Source organism: Sinocyclocheilus rhinocerous, unplaced genomic scaffold (assembly GCF_001515625.1).
Source record: "Sinocyclocheilus rhinocerous isolate Xijiao unplaced genomic scaffold, SAMN03320098_v1.1 scaffold942, whole genome shotgun sequence".
In the NCBI taxonomy this organism is placed as follows: domain Eukaryota; kingdom Metazoa; phylum Chordata; class Actinopteri; order Cypriniformes; family Cyprinidae; genus Sinocyclocheilus; species Sinocyclocheilus rhinocerous.
Genome location: NW_015627890.1, coordinates 689,059 through 701,660, shown reverse-complemented (window position 1 = coordinate 701,660; position 12,602 = coordinate 689,059). Strand labels below are relative to the sequence as shown.

The 12,602-nt window shown below is 36.6% G+C and overlaps 1 protein-coding gene across 1 annotated transcript in view; it reads left to right on the top strand.

Annotated features, from left to right (window-relative positions):
* unc13c (unc-13 homolog C (C. elegans)) overlaps positions 1 to 12,602 on the top strand; it is a 169,000-nt gene that overhangs the window by 15,254 nt on the left and 141,144 nt on the right. Inside the window, exons 5-7 of the mRNA XM_016546895.1 lie at positions 1,501 to 1,579; positions 4,234 to 4,239; positions 5,936 to 6,007. Coding sequence (XP_016402381.1) covers positions 1,501 to 1,579; positions 4,234 to 4,239; positions 5,936 to 6,007 — 157 coding nt within the window. The remainder of the gene's footprint in view (positions 1 to 1,500; positions 1,580 to 4,233; positions 4,240 to 5,935; positions 6,008 to 12,602) is intronic.

Sequence of the window (12,602 nt, the reverse complement as noted above, 5' to 3'; positions counted from 1 at the left end):
ACACACACACACACACACACAGACTCGCTGATATTATTTTGCTCTGATAGACCGCAGGCAGGAGAGCAGGAATGGGTATGGAATGTTATTTGTGGATTTTCCAGGGACCTGATCTAGTGTTAATTGTTTGCAATGGTATGACTGCAGGTTAATGAATGTAGTGTGGATGAATTAAATTTTTGGTAATGAGCTGTCAAAAATAAATAAATAAATAAACCCGGCACTGTTGGCATTTGTACTTATTAAAGGCCCCGTTCTCATTAAGCGCTGATGATGTCACTGTCTTCCTAACAAACACAAACACGTTTCTTTGGGCTCTGCGTGAATGGAAAACACCTGTGTTTGTAATGTTCTGACCTGATCTAAACTCTTAGATTGTATATGTGTGTGTGTGTGTATTTTAGCAATATGGACCAGCAGTGTTATTTTCCAGAGCAACACAAACATTCTGCATGCTGCCTACTATTTAAAAAAATACTATGTGAAAAAGTATGCATTATGCTACAATAAACATTTCGAACAGTAGAATGCTAAATTGTCATTACATTGCATCCATCTTGATTTTATGTTGAATATAAAGAGTTTGCATTTTAAAAGCAATTTGGTGTTAAATTCTCTGTTTTTGATGGTCCATTTAAATAATAAATCAGTAATACATCTAAACATTATTTATTTAAACTTATAGGTATCACATTGGAAATTAAATATGTATTTTACATTTTTAATGCAATTGTGTGTAAAATTCTCTTAACATTTGGTGATCTGGTCAAATAAAAACTCAATAAGGAGATATTAAATAATCAAAGCATTATTTATTTAAGCATAGAGTATCATACTGTAAATTAAATATTTATTTTATATGTTTAATTCAATTTTGTGTAAAATTCTCTTAACATTTGGTGGTACAATCAAATGAAAACTCAGTAAGGAGTTATTAAAAATCTAATTATTAATTATATGAGCATATAGATATTTTGTAAATTAAATATTTATTTTAATATTTTTAATGCAACATTGCTGGTCTAATCAAATAAAAACTCAATAAGGAGATATTAAAAACCCAAGCATTATTTTATATATATTTTTAAAGGTATTTATTAAAATATTTATTTTGCATTTTTAAGTCAATCAAATCCGTTAAATTCATTGTGTTAAATGCAACCTTTTTTTAATCTGCTCAAAATTAGTGCAAAAGATGATGCTAAAAATTTACTGCATTTAGCTAGACATGAATAATCAATGTGAGCACCTTGCATTGTGGGATACAGCACTCTTATTGTGCTATAGTTGTATGCGGCCCAATGACAAAGTATTCTTCCATGCATGCATGCAGTGGGCCTGAGTGAGACAAGAGCGGTCATGATGGACTTCCTGTTCCTGCTCATCCCATGTTATTTGCCGGTGCTGTAAATCATCCGACTGCTTTTTAGCTGGGTAATGTTTCATAGCGTACAGCATGATTATGGTATTAATAGACTCTAAATCTGCCTCTATCCCCAGGGTTGGCAGTATACTTTACGGCATTGACAGCATGCCAGATTTACGTCGCAAGAGGACCATGCCTATTGTCCGAGACCTGGTGAGTAATCACACCCGGCACGGTTATGTTTGACTGATGGAGCTTTAGAAGACTGTATTAGCCAATCAGACCCACCGTGCACACGGTCACTAGTCCGATTTTACAACCCAACACTGTCAGCAGAGCACATGCAAGATGGAGGCGCACACGTGTTTATGTTTTGATGCTATTTTGAGGCTTTTACGCTCCACCAGAGTAAAAGTAGGTCACTCGCCTGGTGTTCTCCACAATATCTGCAGAGTTCAAATCATCTGTCTTGTCTTTAAATGTGGAGTGCTCATATATTGATAATGAAGTGTTGTTTAATTTATAAGATTCTAGATGGCGAATGATTGATCCATAGCGTCTATGTAGTATGTGTTTCTTTTTACATTTTTGCATTTGTTAAAGGAACAGTTCACTCAAAAATGAAAATGTGCTGTTAATTTACTCACCCTCAGGCCATCCAAGATGAAGCTGACTTTTTTTTCTTCAGCAGAACAGTAAAGAAGATTTTTAGCTGAAACCGTGGTCCTTGGTGATTCATAAAATGCAAGTGGCTACTTTCACTTTGAGAGTCAAAAAAGCATATCAAGTAACACAAAATTAATACCCATGGCTCCTGATGATATATTGAGGTCTTATGAAGTGAAATGATCAGTCTGTGCAAGAAAATTATTATTTACAGCATTATTACCTGTAATCCAGAGCCTCGTAATAGCGGCTCATCGGTCTTCGGTTTGAGTCGAACTGTTTTCTCAGTTCAGTGACTGTTGGAGGAACTGGAGCGCTGAACGAGTTGATTCATCACTGGATCAGATATGCCACTATTTTGGCTCATTTCGAGTCGGAGTGACTGTCAGGCATCTGAAAGTGAGTTTTGATTGAGTAACTTGTAGATCTGCGCTGCTCGAGCCGCAAACTGTTTCAGGCGGTTCAGTCGGATTTGGTAAATTGGTTCAGCTAGCTCACTAAAAAGAACCGGTTCAGAAGAATGATTCGTTTGTGAACCGGACATCACTCCAGACTGTTTGACTGAGGCTCTGGATTACAGGTAATAATGTTATAAATAATGTTCAGTTTCTTGCACAGACTGATCATTTCGCTTCATAACACATCAATAAATCGTCTGGAGACATGGGTATTCATTTTGTGTTGCCTGATATGCTTTTTTTGACTCTCAAAGTGACGGTAGCCATTGACGTGCATTTTATAAATCACCAAGGATCACAGTTTCAGCTAAATATCTTCTTTACTGTTCCACTGAAGAAACTGTAAAGGGTGATCAAATTAACAGCAAATTTAAATTTTTGGGTGAACTGTTCCTTTAACAATTCGTAGGATTTCTTTTTTTCTTGTTTGAGCTCTTGCAGTCCGTGTCTTTGTGTCCATTGTTTCTTTATGGTTTTGTTAAAGCGAAAGATTCTTAACCGATTCTTGCATTGAGTTTTGTGCAACTGTTCAGCTCCTGAAGGACAAATGTTGATGCTGTATCTGTCCATATTTTGCATGAAATTAAAAACCAACCCTCTTTTGGTAAGTACGGGTCATCGTTCAGTTTTCTTTTGGTTTTTTGGCGTGTCCTGTGGTCCGTTCCCACTTGGGCCCATATTGACTTATGGGCAATATTTTTCCGTGAGTTGTCAGATTTCTCTCCAAAACGCTTGTTTTTTGACTCAATCGATGCATTCGAAAACGAAATGTTGACAACTCTACCCAAAAATATATCCGAGGACTTCATTGACTTCTGATTTAACTATGTGCCTTTTTAAATCCATGTAAAAGTGACCTGCGCCAATGAGCCTTTTACAGCGTGGATGAAGTCAGTGCTGTACTGGGTCAGATCTGGTCTATCCCATCATGCCTCTGTCCCCTGTTTCTGTCCCCTTGTTGGCTGTGTGATTGCTTCAGGGCAACGACAGTCGGTCACGGGAGGGTGGGGATCGAGGGACCCGCCCAAAACTGCAGCGGGGGCTTTATGTCAAAATTCAGACGAATCCATTGCCTGCAGCAACCCTCAGCAATTCAAGTGCATGTCGAGACTTACATCAACACTTGACGTTCATGTAGAGGTCAAATCTACCCTATTTTCTTATGCACCCCTGCTTTAAGGGGCCGTTAGCAGCCCGCTTGGTCTTTACCACAATCAGGTTCAGGGTCAGATGGTAAAGACGAGTCCAGTATGGTCCGCTGTCCGTGCCTGCCGATCTAAATATGGCTAATCGTGGCTTTTTGACTTCTGACCGGCTCCCATTTCCCCCTCATTGACTCTTTCTTGCTGTCTTTCTCTGTCCTGAACTCTTTGGATCGTGTTTTTTGAGCTGGCTTTGACACATGCCGTCTGGTCTTGTCTGTTTGTAGCAGTAATGGCAACAGTATTGCAGGCAGTAGGAATTTGTCAGGGTGCCGTTCAGTTTCTTAACTAATCAATTACACAGCAAATGCATGAGTGAACTGTACATTTCTACTGCATGTCAGAGGTGAGTTATTTAAGGATTGAGCCTCACCTCTGCAGCTTTCACTCTGCTCTTTAGACCAAAAACTCGATCTGGTTTTATGCATGATGGCAGGTATGACGTAAAAAGATGTGCTTACTGTGTGTAAATTACAGCTCGCCTTTGCAAAATGTCTAATTTTGTGTTTTTTCTGCTTTTTTCTGCATCTGGACACACTAGGCTTTGGTAAGTCTTTTGCATTTTTAATGAATGCATCTGAATCCAGTGTTTGTCTACTTAGATATTTTCATCTAGTCAGTTGAAGCAGCACAGATGTGTACTTATCTGCCTATGGTATCGCGCAATCTTGTGTGTGGTTTGAGGATTGCTGGGAAGTATAAAAATGACATTATTTTAGCTACTAAATATGCTTGAAGTTCACTTTAATTTGTTCTAGCTCATTAGACATGATGTTATGGTGCCATGGAAGCTTGTTTGAAGCTGTTTTCATTAGGTGGTTCCCTTTTAAAATGCTTTTTTTTGCATTCATTCATATTTGTTTTTGAGTTTGCAAGGAACATTTTTCAACATGCAAAAATAATAGCAAAAATTTTTTTCATTTTATTTATTTAATACTTCATTTTAATATTACATTTATTTATATAGTTTTTTGTATATATTTATTTATTCATGCATTCTATGCTTGAAGTTCACTTTAATTTGTTCTAGCTCATTAGACATGATGTTATGGTGCCATGGAAGCTTGTTTGAAGCTGTTTTCATTAGGTGGTTCCCTTTTAAAATGCTTTTTTTTTTGGACCCAGCCTTTGTATTAATAATAGTGACAACAGACATTACTGTACATGGACCTTAGGTTGAATGTTTAGTGTTAAATGGGCATAAATTTGAAGACGATTCATATTTTCATTTCTTGGATGGACAAATAGCATTGCTTGTCCATAAACAAATTTATTTATGCAAACGGTCTTTAAAGCATTTTAAAATTTGTTTGTTTGTTCATATTTTAATTTGTATTAATATTTTTATGTTTATATCTTTTATTTATTATTTTATATATTTATTTATTTATAATTAATCATTTTATTTATTTAATACTTCATTTTTATATTATATTTATTTATTTTATTTTGTATATATTTATTTGTTCATGCATTCATTCATTCATATTTGTTTTTCTAATTTTGCAAGGAACATTTTTCAACATGATTGAATTTATTTGATTAAAAATGAAGACTGTTTCATAATTTGAGCGTTCATGACAGAAAATGTCAGCTCTGTTCCAAATCCTAGTGAGCCGCCTACCTACTAGACAGCATTTTTAAGCATTATGTGCACACTTGTGGTGTAAAGGCTGTTCTTAAATGCATGCAGTCTTACTTTGATAAAATTTTAAGACAGCATCCTTCATAGAGAATACAATCCTAGAAATGCATGGCAGCAAGCTCAGAAAAATACATTCAGTCCTGTTAAAATGGACTGTGTTAACCATTATTTGCTTTATGTAGACAGCAGCACTAGTTTTGAGACAGACCTATCATTTTTCTTTGCACTCATGAAATGAGCAGAGCCCTCAGTTAGTCTGTCTTGTTATTGAGAAAGCAAATCTGTCTCCTGAAATCTTTAAAATCACACTAAACCTAATGAAATGAAAGCATATTACACTGCACAGAATACAAGCAACATTTTCTTCTATTGAACATAAAATGAAAAGCTTTCCGAGAGTTGCATTCAGTAGGGTAATAGGTGAATATCTGCTTGAAAGTGAAAGTGGTTTCCCAGCCTGAGTAATCAAGTTTTATCTTTGCGTCGCACGATAACATTCAGCCTAACATAACCGATTTCTGCCCTGTAGCATTGACTGCGTTCCTGAGCGTTGTCTTTCTCTCTGGCTCTTTCTCACTGTTTCCTTTTTTCCTTCCAGACATTGGCTGCTCGAAAGGCAGGCATTGCGTTTGGGCTCGTGAACAGATCGACTCTGAACAACGAGGAGCTGGTGAGTTTTAAACACACACGCGCACAGTGCTTTCACCATATAGACTCGTGCATAAATCACTCTGTAAGCAGCCAGTCAGAGTCTAATGAGGAACGATCATGTGGCACTAATGTAACGCTCATGCATAAAGTCACAACTGATACAGAAACACACATCAGAGCCAGAGGCAAGAACAAATGAACAAGATTTCAAAAGAAGCCTATTTATAATCTCAGTCACTGTCACAAAATAAACCCTGACGAGCTACTCACTAAATATATATTTATTTCATAAGTAGTGACTTTATACACAGCTACTTACAAAGTAAATAAATAAATGGGCATGAAATACTGATTTGATTTGAATTATTTTCTGTGCTGGTTGAAAAATGAGTTTCAAGATGATCTTGAATTTTTAAATAAGTCTCTTCTGCTCACCAAGCTGCATTTATTTGATCAAAAATACAGTAAAAATGTGAAATATTATTACAAATTCAAATAACTTTTTTTCTATGTGAATATATCGTAAACTGTAATTTATTTCTGTGATGCAAAGCTGAATTTTCAGCATCATTACTCCAGTCTTCAGTGTCACATGATCTTCAGAAATCATTCTAATATGCTGATTTGCTTCTCATGAAACATTAATTATTATTATCATTGTTGAAAACAGTTGTGCTGCTTCATATCTTTGTGGAAACTGTGATTTTATACGTTTATTTCAGGTTTCTTTGATGAATAGAAAGCACTTATCAGCTTTTAAGCGAGTGACGCTGTTGTATCTGCATTAAGATGCTTTCTGATTATTTGGGTGTTGATCGATAATTCCCGTTTCAATTGTATTCTTGTACTTTGATTCGACGGAGGGGCCAAAACCCTGAGAGAGGAAAGAACGTCTTAATCAATAAAAAAAGAATTACTCTTCTTTTTTTCCAGACCTTCTTCCCTCCCATTAATTGATCCGCAGAATAAACGGCCCAGAATGACTCGGTGTGATGTGAAATTCATTTCTCTGTTGTGATAGCGAGATGCATGAGTTTACCTGAGCTGAAGACTAACTCTGTCCTCAAATTTCGCCTGGGAATTTTCTGCTTATGCGTTTGGGGAGTTTTAATTATAACATGATGTGCGTTCAGAAAATGGACATGCTGAGTAATTCCTATTTTGTTCTCTCTGTTTATATCTACCAACAAAGACAGGAAGTTTTCTGACAACAAAATTACCTGGATGTGCATTAGTAATGGAGGATGTATCTGTTTATTTTATAATAGAGCGCAACTGTCAGGCTCTGGAAGTAAAAATCCCATTCATTTTCTCTATAGGGGAATTGATTTGTAACAATAACCATTATAAACCGTTAAAGAGAGACATAATGTGAGCTACGAGGCTGTAAATCGATAGTGTATGCTTTTGTTAAAGCTGTCAGCCCGCATCATTTCAAGTTATTTTAAAAATAATCAGTGGGAATAATCTTGGTGAAAAACGATATTACCCATTATTTGGCAAAGAAATAACCATCAATCAGAGAGTCGAAACAATATATTTATATATATATGCAATAAATGTAAAATATATATCTTTAAAACAATAGTTTTATATTTCTCCATAATTTTTAATTTAATTGTGTCATTTGCCGTGCTTTATGGGATTGTAGTTGTTTCCCTAAACAAAGTCCTACAATGTCTTTGTTTTTTTGTCTGATTTTCAAACACTTTTTTGCTTAAAATCAGTGTTTGTAATGTTGTGATTCACTTTGTAGCTTGTTGGTTTGGTTCATGGCTTATAAATGAACAAGGTTTTTTTTTATAATGCCGATGGGAAAAATACCAAGACCACTGAAAAACACTCTATAATTATTGTCCTGCTTCTGAGAATGATGGGTAATGTAGTTTAGGCACAAAAGCCTGTTGCCTCATAAAACAGCCGAATAAGTCATATTTTCTAGAAAGCTGGTAGTTCACCAAAAATGCCTCATTTACTCACCTCATGTCTTTCCAAACCGTTCTGACTTTGTTCTGTTGAACACAAAAGAAGATATTTTGAAGAACATCTCAGTGTTTTTCCATCCTTACAATGAAAGTCAGTGGGGTCAAGTGCTGTTTTGGACCCCATTGACTTTAACTGTATGGACGAAAATAGGCTTTCAGGTTTTAAGCCAACATAAGGGTAAGCAAATGATGTCAGAATTGTTATTTTTGGGTGAACTATTCCTTTAAGAGCTGCACAAAGTGCATATATAGATATTGTGGAGTTTTCAGGGAAATAGTTGATACCACGATAATCAATTTCAATGATTTGATTGCATTAAGCTGGCAAAATCCAGCCAAAATTGTGGCTGTGACTAGATTTTTCAAACTTGATTTTCACTCCCATCAAGTCTGGAGGAAATCTAGTGATTCCCACTAGTCTTGCAGCATTGCAGTAGTGTTATGTTTACAGTACAGTACAGTACAGTTATTGCGGCATGAGTTGAAGGCAGCGTTAGCGAGTGATAAATAGACAGGTCAGAGTCGGGCTCCAGTGGGCCAGTCCAGTCGACCTTAATCCAACACTAGCAGTCCTCTGAAGAATAGCAGCACTGCAATCACTCTTTCAGATGCACCTGTTTCCAAACAGCCTTCGACGGGTCTTAGACTTAAAAAGGAGGAAGGTCAGATATAGAGAGCTGGCCGGCAGATTTCTAAGTAGGCCGAACAGATGTCTGAGAGTTTTTAAATGCATTAAATACACCAGCGAGAGAGCGAAAGAAAGTAAAATACGAGCGAGAGAAAGAAACAAAGTGATGAGGGGGCTGAGGGAGGAATTACAGAAGAGACACAATCCCTCCGAGAAAAGCATGCCGAAAGCAGCCCATGCGTCCATATGCTTAAGAAGACACCGGAAAACAAGGACAGAAAGTGTTATATCAGTATATCTGTCCTCAACACTCACAGCAAGAGGGAGAAAAATCAACAGAGTGTGTTTGGATTCGGTCCGTGACATTATTCAGTCAGTTTTCTCCTGAGATAATGTTAGTCAAGGTTTTCTGTGCCAGAAACATTCATAATTTAGTTTTACATGACCAGCATTCTTCATTCTCTTTGACTATTAGTAAAAAACAGGACGGGTTTTGCTGCTGTATCTTTTATGTAAATGGCCTCTTTGCATTTTTTTTGGACCCTGCATATGAGTAACAGAATATATCATACTGTTTGGCTTGGGTTTTTCATAAAAAAATAAATTATTAACAACAAGTCATAATAAGCTGAAATGTTAAACTATATGCTTGCAATATATTGCAAACCATGCCGCTTTGCAAGTCAAGAGGTCAATCTGTAATGTTTAGATTTGCTAATATTGTAATATATTTTCAAATCTACACATGCATTTGTATGTGTCTGAATGGAAGTGAACACACTTTAGCACAGTTTACTAGTTCTTCTGCATTAAACTCATTTCAAATTTGATTTCTCATTATATGAAGCTTTTAATTACTCAAAAGACCAAATCTGTTCAATATTTTGTGATGGCGACTTGCGGTGTTTCTCTACGTCTAGTAGCTGACATACGCTACTGTTTGAATGTTTGGAGTCGGTAAGATTTTTTAATATTTTTGAAAGTTTATGCTCACCAGAGCTGCATTTATTTGATCAAAAATATTGTAAAAATGTGAAATATTATAACAATTTAAAATAACTGCCTTATATGCGAGTATATTGTAAAATGTAATTTATTTCTGTGATCAAAGCTGAATTTTCAGCATCATTACTCCAGTCTTCAGTGTCACATGATCTTTCAGAAATCATTCTAATATGCTGATTTGCTGCTCAAGAAACATTTCTGATTATTATCAATGTTACAGCTGTGCTGCATCATATTTTTGTAGAAACCAATATATTTTTTCCATGATTTGATGAATAGAAAGTTCACATTTATTTATTATAATAAATGACCTCACAGTCACCTTTCACCAATTTAATGCATTCTTGCTGAATAAAAGTAGTACTTTTTTTCAAAGAAAACCCTCAGACTTGTGAACAGTAGTGCTCATGATCTGTACAGATGCAGGCAGCAGGTCTTCAGACACATTAATGGTGTGGCATCACGGCATTTCTAGCACCTGCCGTGGCCTCCAGCGCAGAAACACATCCCAACCAAAGACGTCTCCGCAGTGGGTCTGGAAGCCGAGAGCTGCAGGCGTGGAGGACGCTTCCAAACATTTAATTGGCTGGTGTTTCTCAAAGGATGAGCAGAGAAATAAAGAGAGGGCTGCTTTTTTCTAACAGGTCTGCTTAGTTCATCGAAACATGAAAATCGTATTATTATTTATTCACCTTCAAGTCATTCCAAACTCATATGTTGTCAGTTTTCTTCCTGGTGTACACAAAAGAAAAGGTTTGGAATGGCATGAGGGCGAGTATTGTCATTATTGGGCTGAACGATCTGTTTAAGATGCTGTGAAGTTTTTGGGTCAGCGGCTGTGTGTTTGACAGATGCTTTAATTCCTCCGTCCCTCATTTCTGCTGGAGTTTGTGACACTGCTGACCACTACTCCATGAATATTCCCCCTCTCTCTGGCTGATAGCCCAGTGTTTAATTCTGAGGATAACTCATCTGGTTGCTCTGGAGTCACTGGATTAAATTGGAAAGTCCTTTTCCGTTTTTGCCAGCTGTTAATCCCTCCTCATTTGCCTAACATTACTGCCATTAGTCAGGCAGGAGTAGAGCGTGTGAAGGCCAGCAGCGATCATACCTCGTAAATGCAATATTCAGGGCATTATGATGTTGATATGACAAATATAATTAAATCGTTTTGGTCATATCTGAGATAAAGGAATAGTTCAGCCAAAAATGAAAATTTGCTGAAAATGTACTCCCCCTCAGGGCATCCAAGATGTAGATGAGTTTGATTCTTCATCAGATTTGGAGAAATGTAGCATTGTATCTCTTGCTCAGCAATGGATGCTCTGCAGTGAATGGGTGCCAAACAGCTGATAAAAACATCACAATAATCCACAAGTAATCCACACCACTCCCATCAGTTAACAGTGTGTGAAGCCAAAAGCTGCGTGTTTGTAAGAAACAAATCCATCAAGACATTGTTTTTAACTTCAAATTGTCGCTTCCGGCTCAAATTTGAGTCCATAATCCATAATAAAGCTTCCTCTAGTGAAAAAGTCCATCTCCTTTTCTCCTCTCACATCAAAATCCAGCCACATATTTGTTTAGAGCTGTTTTGGTTTGTAAAAAGTGCTTGATCTGTGTAGACTTCTCTCCTGATTTAGACCAGAACACTTTTTCACTGGAGAAAGCAATATTATGAATAGAGGACTCGTATTTTAGAGTTTTTTTAAATATTGAAAAATTATGAATTTGTTTCTTACAAACACACAGATTTCACTTCTCGAGATGTTAACTGATGGACTGGAGTGGTGTGGATTACTTGTGGATTATTGTGATGTTTTTATCAGCTGTTTGGGCTCTCATTCTGACGGCACCCATTCACTGCAGAGCATCCATTGCTGAGCAGCTATGCTACATTTCTTCAAATCTGATGAAGAAAAAAACTCATCTACATCGGACAAAATAGGGTGGACATTATTATTCCTAAAAAAACAACCTGTTTAATTGTAAGTGTGAGAGACCCCTTTAAGTGTTCCATGTAACTAAGACCACCACCATTAATCATTCAGCGCAGTTTCATTTGTGCATTGTCAGTTATTTGTGCACTTCGTATTTGATGCTGTTGCTGTTTTGTATCTAAATTTTCCCTCAGAGATCAGTGAAAGAATTTTCTCCCTACACCATTTTTAGGTTTACTTTGCTAATTAGCCTGAATTTTCACTCTGCAGTGCTTTTAGTTTGCTTTATTTCATTATTAGCCGTTTGGACGCTGAAATCTCGGCAGCTCTTAATGTAATGACTTTGTGGGCGGAGTGCAGAACACACGTCTCAGCAGAAGTGGGAAAGGAGAAAACATCGTTTCAGAGTGCTGTACATCACCAGCCCACCTCTCCTTCACTCTCGCTCTTTGTCTTATCCAGCTGTAAAAGGGCAGATTTATGTGCACATTAATTCTGCTCTTTCATAAGGATACAGAAGATGCCGTCAGATTTTCTGCACGGCTTTTGCCTGTGAAAGCAAACCATTCACAACAAATAATGTCCACTGAGTGAATCCAATCAAACCTGTCAACAAGATGACTTCAAAATAAAAAGAAGGAAAGAAAGAAGGGATAATAACTTGTTCACAGAAAATGAAGCTTATTTTATGGATCATTACTTTTTTTGCAATTGTAACATTGTTTTCATGACAATTAAGCAGCACATTTTCCTCCACTGCTCTCATTACTCTAATGTGAAAAAACCCCAAAATATAATATTTAATTTGAACAATTCAGTGCAAAGAATTAATGTGCTTCATTGTATTGCAAATATATAAATGCAAAATCTTTTCTTTTATGTTTCTTTTAATTTTGGGGTGAAATGCGGCATGCCATACATGCTCTTCACAGTTTTGGTTTTGTGAGATTCACCCTGTTAGTCTTAACAGGGACAGATTGAAAACACTGTGTGGGCTTCGCATGTGCGCTATAATTAGTGAAATTAATATCAGCATGATATCTTTTTTTTTTTTTT